The sequence below is a fragment of the Cenococcum geophilum genome (genome assembly GCF_001692895.1).
Source record: "Cenococcum geophilum 1.58 unplaced genomic scaffold K441scaffold_23, whole genome shotgun sequence".
NCBI lineage: Eukaryota > Fungi > Ascomycota > Dothideomycetes > Gloniales > Gloniaceae > Cenococcum > Cenococcum geophilum.
The window spans coordinates 1,023,492-1,041,534 of NW_027137581.1; the positions used below are offsets into that span (position 1 = coordinate 1,023,492).

Genomic DNA, 18,043 nt, shown 5'->3' on the forward strand with positions numbered 1-18,043 from the left:
AAGGGCAGGGCGATAAGGGTGATAAGGACGATGAGGGTAATGAGAGCGATAAGAGCCAGGAGGAAGACGAGGGTAATAAGGAAGACACTGTTAAATATATCGTTGTTGATAATTAATTGTAACTTAATACCATGCCAAGCCTTATAATATATTAAATATTATCTGGTTAAACCGGTTGAACCGGTTTGCGAACCGGTTCAGAGCTTCAAATGGGTTATCGGTTGGTCACAGAGGTTAAATTTGTAACCAACCAGACCAGTTACATCACTGAGAGAATCTGAAATGTCGAAAGACTTTCGCCGTCTAAGCTGCTTTGCGGTTGCTGGAGGGCAGCAGATGGAATTCACCGGTATTGTGCGCAACATGCGGCTAAGGTTGAAGGGCACCACTAAATCGGTGCTGAGCCATGTGCTCATCGTTGAAGCATTGGATGATGTCGCGGACTTCATTTTCAATGCCAACTTCGTTCAGAAGTACTTTCGCTTGCTATTTGAGAAAGTCAAGTCATTCTTTGGTGGAATCTTTTCATGGAAGAAGAAGCAAAGCAAGGGTACATTATGCTTAACATGAAGCTAGTGTCATCGCTGATAGTAGTTATAGAAGAGAAGGCCCAAGCCGAAGCCCAACAAAAAGAAGCTGAGAAGGCAGCCGAAGAGCTTGAAAAGGAACGCTAGCAGAAAGCGAACGTGCCTGCTCCAAACCCGGCTCAGCAAGCCGCCGACTAGCATACCTAAACGTGCTCGATGCCTAGATCGGCGTTCTAGAATATATTTGAGATCTCTTGGATGTTGACTGCATCGAGCAGCCCACCGGGATCTTGATTGACACTGAGGAGAGTTAAGATAATCGTATCTGGTTCGTTAAGTTTCGTCGTATCGATCGAAACTTAGGGATGGCACTGGCAGAGAAGCTACATGCAGACTTGCGGAACTAGTCTATTCTGTCGCTATAGTCATCGCGGATCAGATGCTGGATCCCTTCTTCAGTGTCTTACTTTTTAGGACGCCAATCGAACCGGCTTCACCTGAAAGACTTCTAAGGAGGTGGATTTATTCAATCTCACTTCCTTATTCTGAACTTTTCTTTTTCTCTGGACTAGATACTCTGAGTCTGGCTCTCAGAACCAGATATTTCCGTTATGCAGTCAGTGCCGTCACGGAGAAATCATGCGAGGACTGCCGCCGGGCTACTGCTGATGGGCCAATCTGGTTTGGTAGATGAGACGCATTGTTCCCTATCGTCCAACTATAGTTTTCTCTTACGATCGATGAAATGAAAGAAACTCATTATAACCCCTCTTCATGAAGTCCCCCCGAAGATAGCATCCTGCTTCGGCACAACCAGCGGCCGCGCCAGCTGCAAGAACCCCTCTACGAACGTGTACGGCCCCGGATCGCTCCGTATCCGTCCGTCTTCCTTACCGACCTCCAAGGCGTTGTAGTACGTATTCTTGGTGCCGTCGCTGGATTGGGAAACTGTATTTGTCCCGGCGGGGGTAACCGCCAGAGTCCCTGAACCAGGATCTGACGCCGCAGCAGTGACAGTGGCGCCGGGCGTGGCGGCAGGATTTGTAGTAGGCGTGGTCCCTGGATTTGTAGTAGGCGTGGCCCCTGGATTTGTAGTAGGCGTGGCCGCGGGATTAGTAGTAGGCGGGTCGGGATTCGTGGTGTAATACGGCTGCAGCCAATTCCACATGCCCTTTCCTCCAGCAATGGGGAGGTTGATTAGCGGGGGTGCTTTCTGGGCTATGGGGTCGTTCTGCGTTGTAAGCCAACTATCGGCGTGGAGCTCGTTCTTCTTGTCATAGACCTTGGGGACGTCTTTGGTTATGAGGAGCGGGCCCATGGTGAAGAAGGCAGCTAGAAGATGCGTTAGTTTGGAAAGTAAGGACATGGTTCGAATGTGCATACTCATGTTCTTCATTGCAGCACTTAAAGTCCACTGCGGCAGCTGGAGGGTCTTGATTGGCAGAATTCCAGAGTAGAGATGTATCGGCGTGTAGGGATCCATCAGAATTGTTTTGATCATTAGCTTGTCGACGTGCGCTTTGGAGAAGCCGGTGCCGTTGATATTGTTCAGTGGATCCGGGTGGATGAAATACGGCTGCAGCTCTGGGTATTCATCCGGTGTTATTTCAGTCCTAATACCATCATCCTCGTCATCAGGAAAATATGTGTAGATGTTGTCGAAATCAGTACTAGGCGTCGGATTCTCCGAGTCCCAATACGCAAGCACGCCGTCATACGGTCGTTCAGCCTGAGCTTTTCGTGAGAAGATGCGCCAGCTTGAGGGCCGGAGTACTTACATCACCGATTTTCACCGGGAAACTATACTCAGACATTGTCTTTTCCGCTTCCGTCCTTAGCGGATCAATTTCCACCCCTTTCTGAATCACCGGCGGTGGTGGCAGAGTATGCTGCGGCCAGTACGCTGGCTGTGCAAGTTCAAGACTCCAACCGACATTAACTAGCGCAAGCGGCTTGCCGACAATCGCATTGGCATACTGCGCGTAATCCGAGGGAGGAAAGGGCATCGTTGGAATTGCGCGGCGGATGAGATCCCACAGCGCTAGAAGGTAATCTCTCCCACCCGTGCCGGTCATTTCTTTGATCAAGGCATCGAGCTGGGACGAAACGAAGCGCTTCTCGGATTCATCTGGAGGAACGAAGGGGAGCCATTTCTTGGTTTCGATGGTGCCTTTGGGTCCCCCGAAGGCGAGGGCGGTGTAGAAGATGCCTTCGCCAGTGAAAAATTGGAGTGAGGAGTCGGCGTAGTTAACAACGATCCCTAGTATAGCGTTAGCTAGAATCACGATTTTCTGTAGCTAGCTCTCGACGAGCTATTCAAGTAGCCGGATCACTCCCCGGTTACCCACGATTCCTAGGCCGCTTGAAAAGTCCATCGAGAGAGCTTGGGAGACTTACAGCCGAAAATGGGATTCTCCCAGTCACTGCAGGGCTTCCACCCCGTCGGTTTCTGCGCGTTGTCTAGCACATGCTCCAAGAACATGGCGTTTATCCGCGCTTCTTGGTTGATTGCAGGTGTAAGTTGAATGAACGGTGTCATGGGATACCCGGAACTGCTCGCTGCGTCGTGGGTCTGCTGCGACGTGTACACCGTGTTCAGCGAACCATCTGCCGACAAACTCGGAATCAACTGCTCGTCGATGCATGGATGCACGTAATCGGGCACCACGGGGTCGCCAGTGAGGACGGACCGCGGCGTCCGCTGTGGTGGTGGGTATGATATCGCCTGGCCGAACTTGTCTACTATCGCAATCTTCGTAATTGCTGTTCTGTAGTTAGGATTTGCTGAACATAGGATCCGAATCCAACTCACCAAACTGCCCATGCTGCACCGGCTTGAACGGATTCCTATTAACCGCCTCGAAATTCGTCAACGTCCCGTACGGCGTCCGCCCCGTCTCCCCGTCCATGTAAACAAAGTCTTGAAACTCCAGTCCGATTTTCCCACCCGCCCTGACCGCTGCCTGCATAGGCTGCGGCGGCTTACCTTGTACGCGTAGGTTCGGCTTGACATGCTGGCCCGTGGCCATGGTTAGCAGTGCATCAGTGAATCCGGCGAGCCCGCCGCTGATGAACTTGAGGCTCTTTACAGCACTGAGAAAAGCGTCGCGGTCTGTTTGGTTCTTGAGGTTGAAACCCGTTGTACTGCTACTGTCGCTTGCCTGGCTCTTTGGGTCGACGGGAATGGTGTCGAGGACTTGGGAGACGACAGCACCGAGCGCGAAGGACGGTTGGGGCAGTACGAGCATGCGGCCGGAAACGTGACGCTGGTCGTCTAATACTCCAGGCAGTGCAGACAGCTGGTTTTGATTGACATATGTGACTCGAGTGTGGTTGCTGGCTTTTAAAGCGCTCTGTGCCAGCTCTACCTCCCACTGCTTCCTCCAATCGTCACCACCAATATGGTAGTACACGCCTTCCCATTCGACAAACTGCGGCGAAAACGGTTGTTCAGTCCATTTCTTGTGCCCAAACTGAGCTAGCGTGTCCTGGTATCCTCCAGAGGCTTCCTTGAACAGTGTGGCCACTGTGGGGGCAACGTCTGGTGGGAGCAGTTTCGTGACAAGGCCAGACGTCTGGCTCGCCAGTGTCTGATCGTCCGATCCAGGAGTGCCAACTTTGCCGTCCAGCAAGAACCGCGTTTGCGTGTCGTTCAGGAACATTGGATCCCATCCGCCATCGATCCCTGCCAAACAGAGAGTAGGATCAGTGCGCCTGAAAAAAGGGTCGTTGGCTACCTTCCGAGCATCGACGGTGCGGGCCTTCATCCGATTTTCGAGTGCTGTCTGCTGGTCTATGAGTGCTTTAACCTCTCCTCGCAGAAGCGGCACTCTTGTCGCGTAAAGCTGAAAGCGATCAACCGGCGTGGTTCCGGACGGCGACGTCCCTTGCGTCGGCACGTCCTGACTACTATTACTCGGATCCGACACACACTTGAAAAATTCCGAGAAAAGTGACCACCGCAGTTGCGTAAGTTTGCGGTCATTGGCATCCCACACCTGCTGTAACTCGTTTAGTTCGGTAAGCTGGTCGGTCTCGCTTTTCTGCGTCACCACTCCATTGGCGTCGACAACAGGCTTTGTAGACGGCGGCATCGGCGGACCATCTGCTGTCTTGCGCTTGTCGTAGTGCCATGAAAAGCCGCCGGGTGCGCGAGCGAAGTTGTGGGCAAAGATCAGGTCAGCGGCTTTGACGCGCGAGTCGTAATCATCTTCAGTTAGATAGAGGAGCTCCCGAATGCCCATCAGACCGGCGGCGATCTGGCTACCGGCTCTCGTGGGCGTTGTTACGGTGGTTCCGGTCTTGGGGTCGACAGTTGTGGTTGGCTTCGAGCTGCTCTTGAGTACATCATCTTCGAACGTGGCATCCTTCTCATGNGCCTGGAGAAAAGCCAACACGGCATCTAGCGGCGTTGTCCCTACCGATGCCGGCTCCATGGCCACTTTTTTGGGGTCGAAAAACTTTGCATAGGTGTCCGCCGGCGTTGGAGGCTTCACGGCCAAGTCAAACTTGACTCCATATCGTGCCCCATGACATATCAGCCTCGTTCCAAGGGCGCTTTCGACCCTCGCCTTGTTCTCCGTGTCGGCAGTTTCGGTGCTATTCTTGCCGTCTGAACTCGGCTGAGCAAGACAGAACAGATTTTTCAGCCTTGATTGTAGCTGGGAGGGCGAATCTGCGTTCTTCGCAGCACTGAGCGGATCGTCATCTGGATCTGAATGCCACCCGGCAATGAAATAGTCGCATGTCGCCTCAGTTAAGTACTGCGGATTTTTACTATCGCCGCTCCACCGGAAATTGTCCTTTGTGGAGAACACGTTTGGATTATGAAGCGAAAAGTCCGCGAACAGCGGATTGGACGTATTCATCAGCGTCAACTTGACGCGATCGGCCGCAACAACGCCGGGCTTCGTCGGCTCGCTCCAACCGCTCAATGGCGTCTTCAAGCCAATGTACATCTCGGCTTGGTTGTTGAGAATGTCGTCATTCGCGTCGACATCGCCGGAATAGGCGACGAACGGTGAAACATCAGTTTGCAAATCTACGTCGTCGCCCAACGTTTCGATTTTGCGTAGTTTGTCCGACTCGATCACCCATGCCGCTGCTCGGTTAGGGATAGCATTGGTAGGCTGGAAGTCGCGTAGAATCCGCACCAGGAGCCATCGATTCGGCACCAGCGGAAACACGGGGTTTGGATTCGTCGGCTGGTCCGGCGGCTTGTCCGTCGACGTTGCGCTTTCAGACTGCTTTGCGGCACTGGCAACACCCGAGCGGTACACCCTTGGTACGGTCCAGTGCAAATACACGCCCAGCCTGCTCCGGTCGACAAACTGCTGCGGCTGCGGGGCGGGCGCGGGATCCGTCGGCTTGAGCACGCGGAACGGGGTTGCCGAGACCTTGGACACGCGCGGGTTGGTGAGGGCGGGGCGGGCGGTGTGTAGGTCGATGCGTGGGAGGACGTCGTGCTGGATCTGGGAGTCATCAAGGCGCAGGGAGACGTAGTTGGGCTGGACGATGGGGGTGATGAAACTCTCTCCCGTGTCGCAGACGGGCTCGTTGAGGACGAAGGCATCGAGGGCTATGGGGAGGAGGACGTGTTCTAGCGTTTTCTTGGTGGCCGGTGGATTATTCGTCGCCATTTTGAATTGACGATGGGTAGTTTTAATTTGATGGGCGGCGACTTTTAATCGAATTCCAAGCTCTTCATGGATCAAGTGTCGTCGTATGCCCCTCGATCAAGTGGGCAGGCATTGCAAATTCGAATTTCCCATGCTCTTTGCGAAGTTGGAGTTGTTCCTTGCTCACTCCCATTCCGCCATGTCGAATGGACCGATAATCGATCGCAGCTGGGCCGGCCAGAGCGGTCTAACTGGTCATGGTGCATTGTGATGTCCAGCTAAGTCTATGCCGTCTTTGTCGGTGGGTACATACATGCAGCTTGTGCGCAAGGATGAATTCAGCTGGTTCCACGGAAACTGCCGACGAAAAAGAAAAGCTCTTGGGCCAGATGCCGGGCCTTCAGCCCTAGCGAGAATGAGGGCCACAGAAATGGGGTTGTGGCGGGTTTGTTGTGCCCAACGCAGACTGGCAGTTTTTCAGCTTCCGTTGGTCGTGCATTGAGTCGTCCAACCTCGTCATGCACATGCAGCTGTGGCCTTCGAGCTGATAACCAAGCTCGCGAAGCGGCAATGGCCGTGCGACGCCTAAGTAGATACCTGCCTACTGGTAAGAAGAGCTGAATAAAAAACTTGGGTGATACGGAGTACTTTCGACTGTTTCCCCCTGAACGACCACAACCACCAGGAGCACTCTCTCGCCATCGCTCCAATTCCCACCATTAGGTACTCTCGCAATGCGTCGCCTTTCTATTCTCCCCCTTGCGCTCCTCTTCATCCTCACCCTCCTCTCCACAACCTTCACCTTCCTCGCTGTCCGCTCCCCCAAGTGGGCTACGCAGTCCTACTACGGCTCTCCGGCGTCAACAACCCAAGGAGATGGAACTACCAACACCGCCGCCAATGTGATCTGCGTCTCCGCGCGCTCGCCATTCTACCGCTGCGGTATCCCCGAGGTTGGTGACGACGGCAAAAAATGTGTCATCCCTGCGGAGTCGTGTCAATGGTACAAGCCATATGGGAAAAACGCGACAAGCTGTAGGTCACCAGGCGAGTTTGGAAAAGCGCGGAATCAGAATGCTTTGGCCCATGAGTTGTTGGGCGGTTCAGCGGAGTGCCAGGCGGGTAGGTCAAACTCGTGACAGAAGGAGAATGAGAATGCTAACCATTTTGTAGTTCATTATGCTGGGAATCTACAGATCGCTGCCTCTTTTTTCCTCACTCTCGGTCTTCTCCTGAGTCTCGCCCTCTCCTTCCTTGCCGTGGTATCTGGCCGTAATCATGAAGAAACTCCCGCAACCGCTGCTTCGGAAGACGAACCAAAGACCAGCCGTCACCACGACCATCCTCATGCTACCAGGAAATCACCTCTCGGACCCACCGTCCTCTCCCTCCTCCTCGGCGCCCTCTTTATAGGCGCCTTCCTTCAATTCCTCGCGCAGTTCTTCGGCATCGTCGGACTCGTGATCAAGGCGACGCCCGACGGTGCCCACGCCACCAATGACCAGCCGGACTCGGACAAGAACAACTTCACCGGTGACGACTGGGTCATAGGCAAAGGCTTAGCGGTGTATGCAACCGTGGCATGGACGACGGCGGTAGCGGGTGCTGTTGTTGCGATGGCAGGTTTCAGGGGCATGAGGAGGAGGAAGTGAGGTCAAGGTTAAGCATATACATAAGCTTGTACGAAATACATCGCATCTTTATTTTCAGACGTCGACGAACACGCCCTATATAACTTCCAGAGCGCTTCATCAATCTCGTTTCACGCCAATTCCCGTGCTATTACCTTTCTGATTACTCAGTGGCCAGTCTTACGCGGCACAACGTCACTTAACTCCTTCAGCGCCGCCGGCTTCCCAATCATCCTCCATCCCAATTCCGGCCACACCCCAAACGGATCGCCTCCCGTAATATTCAACGCACCCTTCGTCTCCCACCTCAGCTGACTGATCCTCGCCGTCCCGATCCGCAACTTCCTATCCCCCGGCACCTCACCCCACCCTGGCGTCCTCGCCGCATCAAGGAACCTCGCATCCGGCGCAAACGGCGCCCAATCCACCGTTATCCACACGCTACGATCCGCAACATCCAGCAGCACAAAAAACCCCGTCTCCTCCGGCGCCGCGGTCGCGTCCGCCCCCTTGCGGTGCACCAAGCTACCCAGCCCTAGCCCGTAGCGAATGTCCGGCCGCGCCGAGAGCCCGCCGCTGCCGTCGCCCGTGACGATGGGAATGTGCTCGTACTTGCGGACGAAGGCGCTCGCGCCGCGCATGCGCTCTAGCGGCGTCAGCTGGATGCTGCCGGCGTCCGGGACGGAGGCGTCGCTGGGCTGGAGGAAGAAGGACACGCCGGCGTGGGTGCCGAGCGGGACGGGCTCGACGTTGCCGTGGTAGGAGGTGACGACGAAGGAGGAGAGCGCGACGTCCGAGGTGAGGTCTAGGGCGGCGAGGGCGCGGAGGTAGTCGGCGGCGGGGCGCGGCGTGACGGCCGGGGGGTTGGAGCCGGTGGTGAAGACGCTTTGGGCGTCTTGGGCGAAGGCGAGTTGGGCGGGGCCGAGGCGGGATGCTGTGAGAGGAGAGGTGTGAGTAGTGTGTCTGAATGGGTCGCTCGAATTGAAAGGAGTGGTTGAATTGTCGTGGAAAATGAGATATAATTTCTTACCCAATGCGGCGGGGAACTTCCGCTGAATCGGCGCGGGGAGCGGTCCGTCGTCGGCGGGGGGTCTCATGTTGACGTTGACATTCGTGCTGGAGAAATTAATTTCGTACTTTCCAGTGAGGTATATTCAATCGACCTCTCATAGCCTTCTAGAGTGGACAGTCCGTCAGGTTGTCTTCACGTGTCGAGAACAATGGGAAAAGCGCATTGCGGACAGCGTAAGATACAATGCAAACTGGAGCTGTTGGAGCCCAGACCGCACCAGACCGCACCAGACCTTGACCACCACACCGATTCGGTGTGCCGTCAGCGGTATGCTCCTTAAACAACATTCAGCCCAATATACTCCAAGGCTCTGCATTATCAGGCATGCTCCGTGCAGCTCTCGGTTTCTCCTTTTGCAGCACAACTTCCACGCTAGCAGGCCGCAGTGCAAGTGTTTGAATTCCCAGGGATGCCAGGCTGAGCTCAAGGTGCTGCGTCAATGAACACCGTGACCCATATGCTTTCCACCACCAGTGCTATGCATGTCCCGTTCTAGTTGCGGTCTGCACTACGCGAACACCGGCAATTAGAACCATTTGGTGTTGTCCGTGGAGTACTTGCTTGAAGACCATTGAGCATTAATCGCTTTTCAGTCGAACAACACAGCATCATGGCTTTCAGAAAGGCCACTGAGACGAATGAATGGTTAATGGCACAATTGCCAGAGGATGTGAACGTGTCTCCAGATCCAGAGCAATGGTTTCCCAATGCGGCGAGGACCGCCCCAGACGTAATGAGGATCTCCCAATGCCAATGGTACGTACCAGCATGCGATTTCCAACATGGAGAGACAGATCATGTTCTTCACACGGCGGATATAATGTTATATACACTAATACTGGCACAGGTTGGCTCGCAATGCCGCCGACGTCGCCTACTCGGCTCACATCCTGTTCTCCTTGCATACCCAGGAGGTTTTCGCCGCTCACGGCATTCCCGAATGCGCGCGACGATTGAAACGGCTGCTGAACTATCTCTTCGAGGTCGTTGCCCGCTATGTATACATCTGGTGGCTCCCGTAGGTCCTTCAATGTTGAATTTCAACCCGGAAATCCGCGTTTGTAACACTGCTTCTAGAAACGCCGACCGGATCCGGATTGTTGACGACCCGAACGTTCCTCTTTCAAAGATTATAAATAATGATTACAGAGTTCAACTCGCCCGGGCTCTGGCTGGAATCGAGGTCCTGGAGGAGCTGCTCACCCAGGACCTTTTGCCCTTCAATGATTCGGCAGACCCGACAGCAACTCCAGACTGGGCTAAGCCGTTTGTCGCGAGGCCGGTTCCTTGTGAACCAATGCACGAGCTTCTGGGCCAACTCTACGTGTGGGTCGAGGTCAAGCTGAATAGAGGCCGCTTAAGGACACGAGGTATGTAAACTTCTCGTTTCAGGTCCATGTTCATTGTGATAAGCAGCTAACTAGAGCCGTTTTGGACTGTAGACAGTGTTCGCAATGTGCTAAGGGAGATGGTGACACCGCCTCGAATTCTCTTCGGCCAAGAAGATCCAAAAGACTGGAAATCCGAAAGCCCAGTAAAACGAAGACTCGGCCTACCACAATGCATCTTCGCCACCCGGGAAGGGCCAGAAACTGCCGACAAACCCGATACGCTTCTCCTCGGCTCCAGCGGTACTGCCTATCCCGACACCGTCGATCCAATCTTCGAAGCCGCCCGCCGGCGCCGCATCACCAACACACCGGTGTCTCTCGGTCTAAACCTAGGAGCCGAATTGAGTAACCGCGTCCGCCAAAGCGACTATGAGTACGTCAAGTTGGTCGCGACGGCGGTCGGCGACTACGTCAAGGTCATGGAGGATCTCGGCAAGGCCACGCCAGTTGGTCTCAGTAGGGCTATAGTCAACATGTACATCGCGAAGCGCCGGCGGACGGTACGCCGCTGGGTCCCGCTCGATCATACCGACCAGGTTGCCATGTCGCATCTGGTTGCTCCCGCTAACCGGATCAGCTTTCTACGCGACGCGAGCACGAATCTGCAGTGGTTCCAGCCCGTGCCGCGGTGTATGAAGTGCCGCATCCTGCACGCGTACGATATTCCAATTATAGAGGGCGAGGACAGGCTGGACGTATACACCAGCGCCAATCCGCCGTTCGGATGCGCAGAGGACATTGTGCACGCGAAATTGCGGGTCTTGCACCCATTGAATCCCGTGCCGGATATCCAGGTCCCTGCCGGCGAAATAGATTTTGATGCAGCCGATGAGAACGACATTCGGAAGCTGTTCGCAATGAGTAGTAACCCAAGCTTGGACCGGCACCACTTTGACTTCATCAGAGTCGCAAGGTGCGCCGAAGGATACTCTACTGAGCGAAGAGACCCAGTTGGGAAAGACGCCTTCCTCCAACAAGTTCTAAAATTTTTACGGAATGTCATTGTACCTCCACTACCTGTGGACCCCCCAGGTGACGGATCATCTGGCTCGGGTGGCGGGGGGTCTGATTCGAAGGAGGAGAAGAAGGATAAAGGACCGTAGGGAATTTTGCGCTCAAGTACGAATCACAAAAGAAAGGGGAATTTTTAGGACTTGTAGCCTTTATATAATTTAGATTCTTCTGGAAATTGCAAAGGCATGNAATCTAAAGTCTTTTCCGGTCCTTTCATCGGATTCTATAGAATTGATGGCCCGTATCAAAGCACAGGTCCTCAGGACTGAGGCAACCGTCGAAATAACAATTCTTGCTCTAGTTGGTTCTCCATCATGAATTTGAAAAAAGGTGGAAATAGCAACTCTCACCATGAATCCCTCCAAAAACGACCTGCCTCAAGGGCCCGCGAGGCAGTAGCATTCTGAAACTTTGCGTGATTCCGTTCAGGCCTATTGTCTATTTCTCCATTTCATACAAGCTTCTCCATATTTGTGCAGGTTAGAAACATTTCACTTCAAGTAGTGCGGTTATTCCGTTTGTTAGTCCAACAACATCTGGCAATGAAAGCTCCGAGCTGATCACTCTATTCTTCAGGGCGCTTGTGTGATTTAGATATCCTCGTACTAGGCTAGGTAACATGGTGGAACAGGACATGCGATCTAGCATAATACCAATGTGGAGCAACAACACCGTTCCATCTGTCAATCAATTAAGTGCCTAGAATACTTCCAAGTTCACGCCGCCGCCGCGACTACACTCCGCCCAATGACAAACGGCAGCGCTGCGTAATAAGTATCTATATCACTCACGAGCTGGTCAGGTGGCGCCGCAAGCAGCTCCCAATCGGTCCTCCCATCATCATTAACTTTCGGCTTGTTCTCAACACGAGCAGGAGCTATGACCGGGCCGTCTGTAGACGGCGCCGGCGTGTCACTGCTCTTACTCGGCGTCGGAGTATTCCCAGTCATGTCCTCAGGCGGCCGGATATCCCACTCCAGCACGCTTGCAATCTGCTTCACAAACCCTTCTCGCAGAGCCGTGAGATCTGGAACGGTGGTAATCTCCTCGCTCGCCTGCAAATCCGCCACCGTCAGCGCGGCTACAGCGTCATCTTCCGCCTTTGCATCAGTATCGGTCGTCGGTCGCGGATTCCACGCCCGGGCCATATGCTCCCACCGCGCCGTCTGCAGGTCTACGTCGTTGTCCGCGACCTCCGGCTCGAAATACTTGCCCGCAAACCGCGCCCCCTGGGCCGGCGCCGGCGGCACCGTCCAGGATCCGGGAATGGTCGCGTGCATGGCCGCCGTAGCGTCGAAGTCCACAATCTTGGACTCGTACAGGTGCGGCTTGGGCGGCAGGATGCGCACGGCGAGCACCATGTCGCGGGTGCTGTCGGCGGTGTTTTGCAGCGCGCCGGGGTTGCGGACGCGGAGCGGGTCGCTGAAGGGGTCGTAGATGCTCCAGTGGGCCGTTGGCGCGGATTTGAGGACGAGCTCGCCGCGGAAGTTGGATTGGAGCTTGGGGTTGTCGGGGTCGTCGATTTGGAAGACGGAGATTTCGAGGGTGGAGGTGATGGGGTTGTCGGCGGCGGAGTGCATGGGTTGGGAGTAGATGGCCGGTGCAGCGGGTGCGGCCGCTCCGGGTTTCGGGGACGGAAGGGTGATTTTGTTCTTCGGGTCGGTTGCGGTGGAATGGGGGCTCATGAAGTGTGCGTCGCTAATAGCGAAGAATGAGTCGATGCGCACCTTCATAGTACCCGCCTTGACTTGCCATTCCGACCGCGCGCCGGTGGACGGGAAGTCATTCTTGTTGTTCGTTGTGTCCGCCTTTGGCGTCTTCGCGGGGATGAGACCGTCCTCGATGCTGTACTTGTGCTGGACCGACTCTGTATCGTTGCCTACTGAGTCGTTCGTTGGCGGCGCCGACTGCGGACCCGCAGCTTTGAGCATCTCGTAGAAATCACTGAGGGTGAGCGCCTGGCTGATGTCCTTCTCGCGCGCGCCGAAGTCGATGCCGAAGCCAAAGAACCAGAAGTCGACGTGGGCGTGGCCGCCAAACTCGTGCGGGCCCCAGATGGTGAGATTGGCGCCGAGGTGGATGGAGATGTGGATGTGGATGAAAAGAATGTCTGGAGATGTTAGCACGACCACTGGACATGGTTATCTGGTAATATTTACCAATATCACATTCAACGCCAACCGACAAGGAAACAAAGGCCTTGAAATGGAAAGGCTTGAAGTTGATGAATGCATCGAAGACGAGGTCGGCATAAGCGGTGACAGGTCCGACGCTGAGAGACAAGTGGAGGCTTCCGCCTGCCATAGCGCATTTGGGTGTGATTGCGAGATACCCCGTGCCGATTATTTGTATCATGTCGCCGACGGTAAAGTTGAGACCGACCCGGTCTGGATTCGGGTAGTACGATGGTAATTGATAACCTCTTGGAAAGCCGCCGACCGAAATGACCCATTCTCCGGCGTGAGAGTTGCTCCCAAACCAACTATAAAACGACGCACCTCCGACAAGCCGAGCCTGGGGAACGTATACATGTGAGGCTGGCGCCAGGACGGCGTTGGCGGCGATATAGCCCTGCACAAAGTTCAGTTCCACGCTGACAACTATTTCAACGTAGAACAGCGTAGCATTCGGCTCGGCTCCTGGCTCCATCTGGAACACGCCATCTGCGAGCAAAGCAATTATGACACCCTTTTCGCTCGGGTCTCCCTTACCGCTGTCAATGTCGACCATGAGAACTGCAGTCAGAGTGAGAACTTGAAAGGCCTTGATGGTCATGCCAGCAGTAAACCAACACGCGCCGTCCTTTGCGTATACAAAAGGTTTGTCACCGCCAATCATGGCATTCAGCACCTTCATGGGGTCGTTGCCACTCTTCTCCGAGGCATGGTCACTGATGAAGGGGAAGGCATATAGCTCATCAAGTTGCGGCATCCGCACAGCATAGTTGTACCCAAAGCCCAGTCTCACTCCGGAAATTGTGGCGAAAGCGAGCTGCACTAATGGGCCATCGAGCTTGCCATATCTGTCATCGTATTAGCGCAGCTCATCACTGCAAGGGATTGACTTACACAAAAACAGCCCTGAAGCCAGGCTTTCCATTTTCCTCCGATTTGATGAGATACTGTCCAATGGCAAGGACTTGCCACTGATTGAAGCCGACAGTGATGCCGCCACTATAAGTTTCCGTCGTCGCTGTTTGTTCGTGCAGGAACACACCCTTGAGCGAGAGTCCGCCTTGCTCAACGCCGACTTCGATTCCATGAAGACTAACGGAGACGAGTTTGTCGGTGATGATACCCGCAAGATGGTCGAGTTTAACTTTGCTTAAGTCGAGCTTGATCTCAAAGCCGATGACTGAAAAGGTAATTGGGCCGAGCTCGAGGGAGGCGTCGATGGTGACCTTGAGGAATCCGTCTTTGTAGTCAAAGGTCAACGCACTGACGGAAAGCGGGCCCACTTTAGCCACTACGTTCCCTTTCGTTGGCTGTTGTTTGGCGGGTGTCTTTGTCTTCGCAACCTGATTAGTAGAAGCAGACTCGGTTTTGTTTTGGACCTTCTTGTCGTCGGTCTTGTCCCCATCAGTTTTCTTATCAGTCTCATCCCGGCTAGTGTTGAAGACATGGTCCAGAATAACATTTCCCTTTGTAATGACAATGAAATGGTGTCCAGCTTCGAGAAGAACGGTATTCGGATCCGTACCAGGACCCCGAGATTGGCCTGTGGCTGTGGCCGGCCCACTGGAATTCGAACCCGTAGCAACTTTTTGAGGTTGCTTGGTTTGCAGAGGAGGAATGTCGTGGGGGAACTGGTCCTTGATTGTGTCCAGCTCCTGTCTTGTGATTCCAACTGGCGTATCTGTTTCATCATCGACCCACATATACTCGAGGTTGTCAAAAGGCTGCGGAAGCCGCCCTACAAGGGGAATATCTTTCAGCAATGGAATCTGGTCAACCGAAATTCGAATCAAGCGCTTCAATATCGCCTTGGTGTTAGCCGTGTCGGCGGTCCTGTACTGGACAAATGTCAAGCTGAACCCAGCGATGCTCAGCCATACAGTCAATACAGAGTTGTTGCCGTTGGGTACATTTGGATCCTTTTTTGTGCTGAACTCAAGCTCTGCAGTTGGAGGACTGTCCCCCGTTGCCGTCGTAGGGTTAACAACAATGTCGCCGACCCACTTCGGAAGGCTAGCTGCCGCTCCAGGCACGATGCTCTCAGCAATAGATGCGATGGTTGACTGCGGAGTGGATGCACGCAGCGACGCAACGAACTTCATGGACGCAGTACCATCTAGCTTGAGTTTGTGCTGACTTTTGTCCTTTGGAAGCTGTCCACCGTCTGGATTCTCTTCAAGGTACACTGCGGTCGCCGTCTTTTCGCTACCATCTCCGGACGCGGTGACGTACTGGTAGCTTAAATCGAGCTCAAGATCTCCGAGAGTGAGAACTGCAGTGATTAAGAAGGACGAGGCAACATTCTTTCTATACGTGTACAGAAAATCGAGCTCCCGGAGATTGATCTTGCTCATAACCGCCATTGCTCCGTCCGACGCCGGCCCATCATCGAAGAACGACCGCAGCAGTGCTACAGAGAGGTTCTGCGCCGACGCGCGGAGGAGCCAGCTGCTTCCAGACTGAGATGTGTCATAGTGCAGACCGAGCGCGATAAAAGCTGGTGCAATCGGCGGCGGCGGCGTCTGGCCTGCAGGGACGGGATCTGGTTCCCGAGGGCTCAGGGTGAATGTGGTGTAGACGTCGATAGCATATGTCTTTGATGATTTGGTTGCCGTGCTTGAGGTTGTTGGAGGCGAAACAATAGTGAGGGCAAGACCTGCTCCAGTCCAGGAGAATCCTGAAGGGGCGCCCGTGTTTTGTGGAAGGTGATCTTCTTTTACAAGATCGGCCACAAAGCTGAAAACAGATCCATTTCCAGCGGATGCTCGAGTGAACGATACTTGAGCATTTATGAACTTGTGTGGTATAGGAGGTTGATCCTCGGTCCTGAAGCCCAGCATCGCCCATAGATCCAAGGAATGACCAATGTCTGCGGGAGTGATATTTTCACGCTCGAGAAACGAATTTGGTGACAGCTGCGGATCCCAGTCCGGAGACCGAAGATCTCTAGTGTCTTCAAAATCTTGTTCCAGCATAAGGCGACCGACAAAGGTACGAGATTGCGAATCGTAAGTCAGACAGGCGACAACAACAACGTTGTTCGGCTTCCAGATGGCAAGTAGCCCAACACCCCATTGAATGGCCTGCTCGCGCGGCTGGGTGGTGTCGTTGAGAATGCGCAAATACCAGAAATAGACATGATCAAAAAGAGACACGAAAGGATCACTTCTCGTGGCCTCGTCGCTAGGAAGCAAGCTTGTGTCGAGATCGAGCAGACCATCGAATGCCGATGTGATTGTTTCAACGATGCTCTTGCCTGGCTTTGGAAGCAAAATAAGGTCGTACTCATTCTCGGAGACACTAAGGTTTAGCCGGAAGCCTGGAATGTCAAAGGCAATGGACATCGCGGTACTTCTTTTTATTAAGTTTTGATCGGTTATGTCTTGAATTGGGAATGTCGTCCTGCGGGTGAACGTCGCCGTTACTGGAGGGAGATGGAGTGATTTAGGAGAGATGCCAGGGAAGGTATCCTGAATCCAACCCATGGCATCCGTGACGAGACTGTCCGCTCCAGTAATGGTGTAGGATAATCGTACGTGAGTTTCATAGGTCTGTTCGGTGGCAAAGCACCAGAGACCGTTTGTAGGCAGATTGCTGTGAACGTTTGGTGTGATTTTCGTGGGATCCTTATCATCTACCACTGGGAGAGGGACCAAGGTCGCCTTGAGCCGCCGGTTAGAGACTGGGTCGATGCGATTCAACAAGAGAATCAAAGGACCAGATGACGCTGTAAAGTTGACACTAAACATCGAACAAACTTGAGCGACGAGGCTGAATTCTCCTACGCTACTGTCAATGGCGCGAAGCAGCAATACACCGGCTATTAAATTAGCATTCGAGTCGAACCAGTTCGTTGTGGGCACTGACATCCATAAGGATCCCCCATCCAGGCATTGCTATCACCGATCCCATCGCTACTCCCCTCGGAATCCACGTCGCTCAGTTGCAATGATCCAAAGTATGCATTGTTTTTGTCGGAACTGAATTTAAGAATGCCAAATGCGCCGGCGCCTGAGCTAATCGCCACATCATGAACGTCGTGATCGGAACTGATGGTTAAGCCTTCAGAGGTTAAGATCCCTCCCCATGGTCCATCCGAGTTGATGTTGACTTCAGTGGTCTTCTTCAGAAACGGCTGCGGTCTTGTTGGGCCAATTGGCGCTGGCGGTGTTGTCGCCATGCTGGAAGGCTGTCCAAGCTGGCCAACTCAGGGTGAGTCGATCATCCCTTCAATCTTGACCACAGGATCGCGAATTTTTGGAGCTGTGAAGCATTCGCACCTCGATCACTTTCATTCCCAACTCCGCTAGGTACGTGCGTCGGGGCTGAAGTCCAGCTGCTAGCAATGTGCCGGGACAGTCGGTACGACAGCGTCACAGGGGACGGCAAGGTAAGTTAACTTAGAGGCCCAAGCGCCGCTCAAGTCTGTGGTCCCGCCCGGCCTGGATTCATGGTGAATTCGTGGTGAATTCAGCTGCATGGTGCTCCAGTATGTTCTTGTCCAGAGTTGCATTAGCGCTGGACATTTGTCCTCCCATTCCGCATGGGAATTTCTCGCTTGCAGCATTTCCATGGAAAGAAATCGATCCGCAGCTCAGCTCAGCTCAAATTACCTG

The 18,043-nt window shown here is 53.9% G+C and overlaps 6 protein-coding genes across 6 annotated transcripts; 3 read left to right on the forward strand and 3 right to left on the reverse strand.

Annotated features, from left to right (window-relative positions):
- Positions 1–282: 282 nt before the first annotated feature.
- K441DRAFT_677654 (uncharacterized protein) lies at positions 283–674 on the forward strand (the record flags this gene model as incomplete). Its single annotated transcript, XM_067651088.1, has 2 exons — positions 283–550; positions 601–674. 2 exons carry the CDS (start codon positions 283–285, stop codon positions 672–674), a joined length of 342 nt encoding a protein of 113 aa, XP_067503639.1.
- Positions 675–1,299: 625 nt separating this feature from the next.
- On the reverse strand, positions 1,300–6,166 carry K441DRAFT_677655 (uncharacterized protein; the record flags this gene model as incomplete). The annotated part of the gene is made up of 5 exons (XM_067651089.1): positions 1,300–1,859; positions 1,911–2,256; positions 2,306–2,787; positions 2,925–3,290; positions 3,340–6,166. 5 exons carry the CDS (start codon positions 6,164–6,166, stop codon positions 1,300–1,302), a joined length of 4,581 nt encoding a protein of 1,526 aa, XP_067503640.1.
- A 713-nt stretch (positions 6,167–6,879) lies between these two features.
- Positions 6,880–7,797, forward strand: K441DRAFT_677656 (uncharacterized protein; the record flags this gene model as incomplete). Its single annotated transcript, XM_067651090.1, has 2 exons — positions 6,880–7,267; positions 7,319–7,797. 2 exons carry the CDS (start codon positions 6,880–6,882, stop codon positions 7,795–7,797), a joined length of 867 nt encoding a protein of 288 aa, XP_067503641.1.
- Positions 7,798–7,943: 146 nt separating this feature from the next.
- Positions 7,944–8,873, reverse strand: K441DRAFT_677657 (uncharacterized protein; the record flags this gene model as incomplete). The annotated part of the gene is made up of 1 exon (XM_067651091.1): positions 7,944–8,873. One exon carries the CDS (start codon positions 8,871–8,873, stop codon positions 7,944–7,946), a length of 930 nt encoding a protein of 309 aa, XP_067503642.1.
- Positions 8,874–9,182: 309 nt separating this feature from the next.
- Positions 9,183–11,656, forward strand: K441DRAFT_120755 (uncharacterized protein). The gene is made up of 3 exons (XM_067640014.1): positions 9,183–9,604; positions 9,696–10,218; positions 10,291–11,656. The coding sequence occupies exons 1-3, from the start codon at positions 9,491–9,493 to the stop codon at positions 11,340–11,342; spliced, it is 1,689 nt and encodes a 562-aa protein (XP_067503643.1). The 5' UTR covers positions 9,183–9,490; the 3' UTR covers positions 11,343–11,656.
- K441DRAFT_120770 (uncharacterized protein) lies at positions 11,656–17,686 on the reverse strand. The gene is made up of 4 exons (XM_067640015.1): positions 17,295–17,686; positions 14,322–17,247; positions 13,413–14,275; positions 11,656–13,363 (listed from the first exon to the last, which is right to left on the reverse strand). Exons 1-4 carry the CDS (start codon positions 17,605–17,607, stop codon positions 11,970–11,972), a joined length of 5,496 nt encoding a protein of 1,831 aa, XP_067503644.1. The 5' UTR covers positions 17,608–17,686; the 3' UTR covers positions 11,656–11,969.
- Between the last annotated feature and the right edge of the window lie 357 nt (positions 17,687–18,043).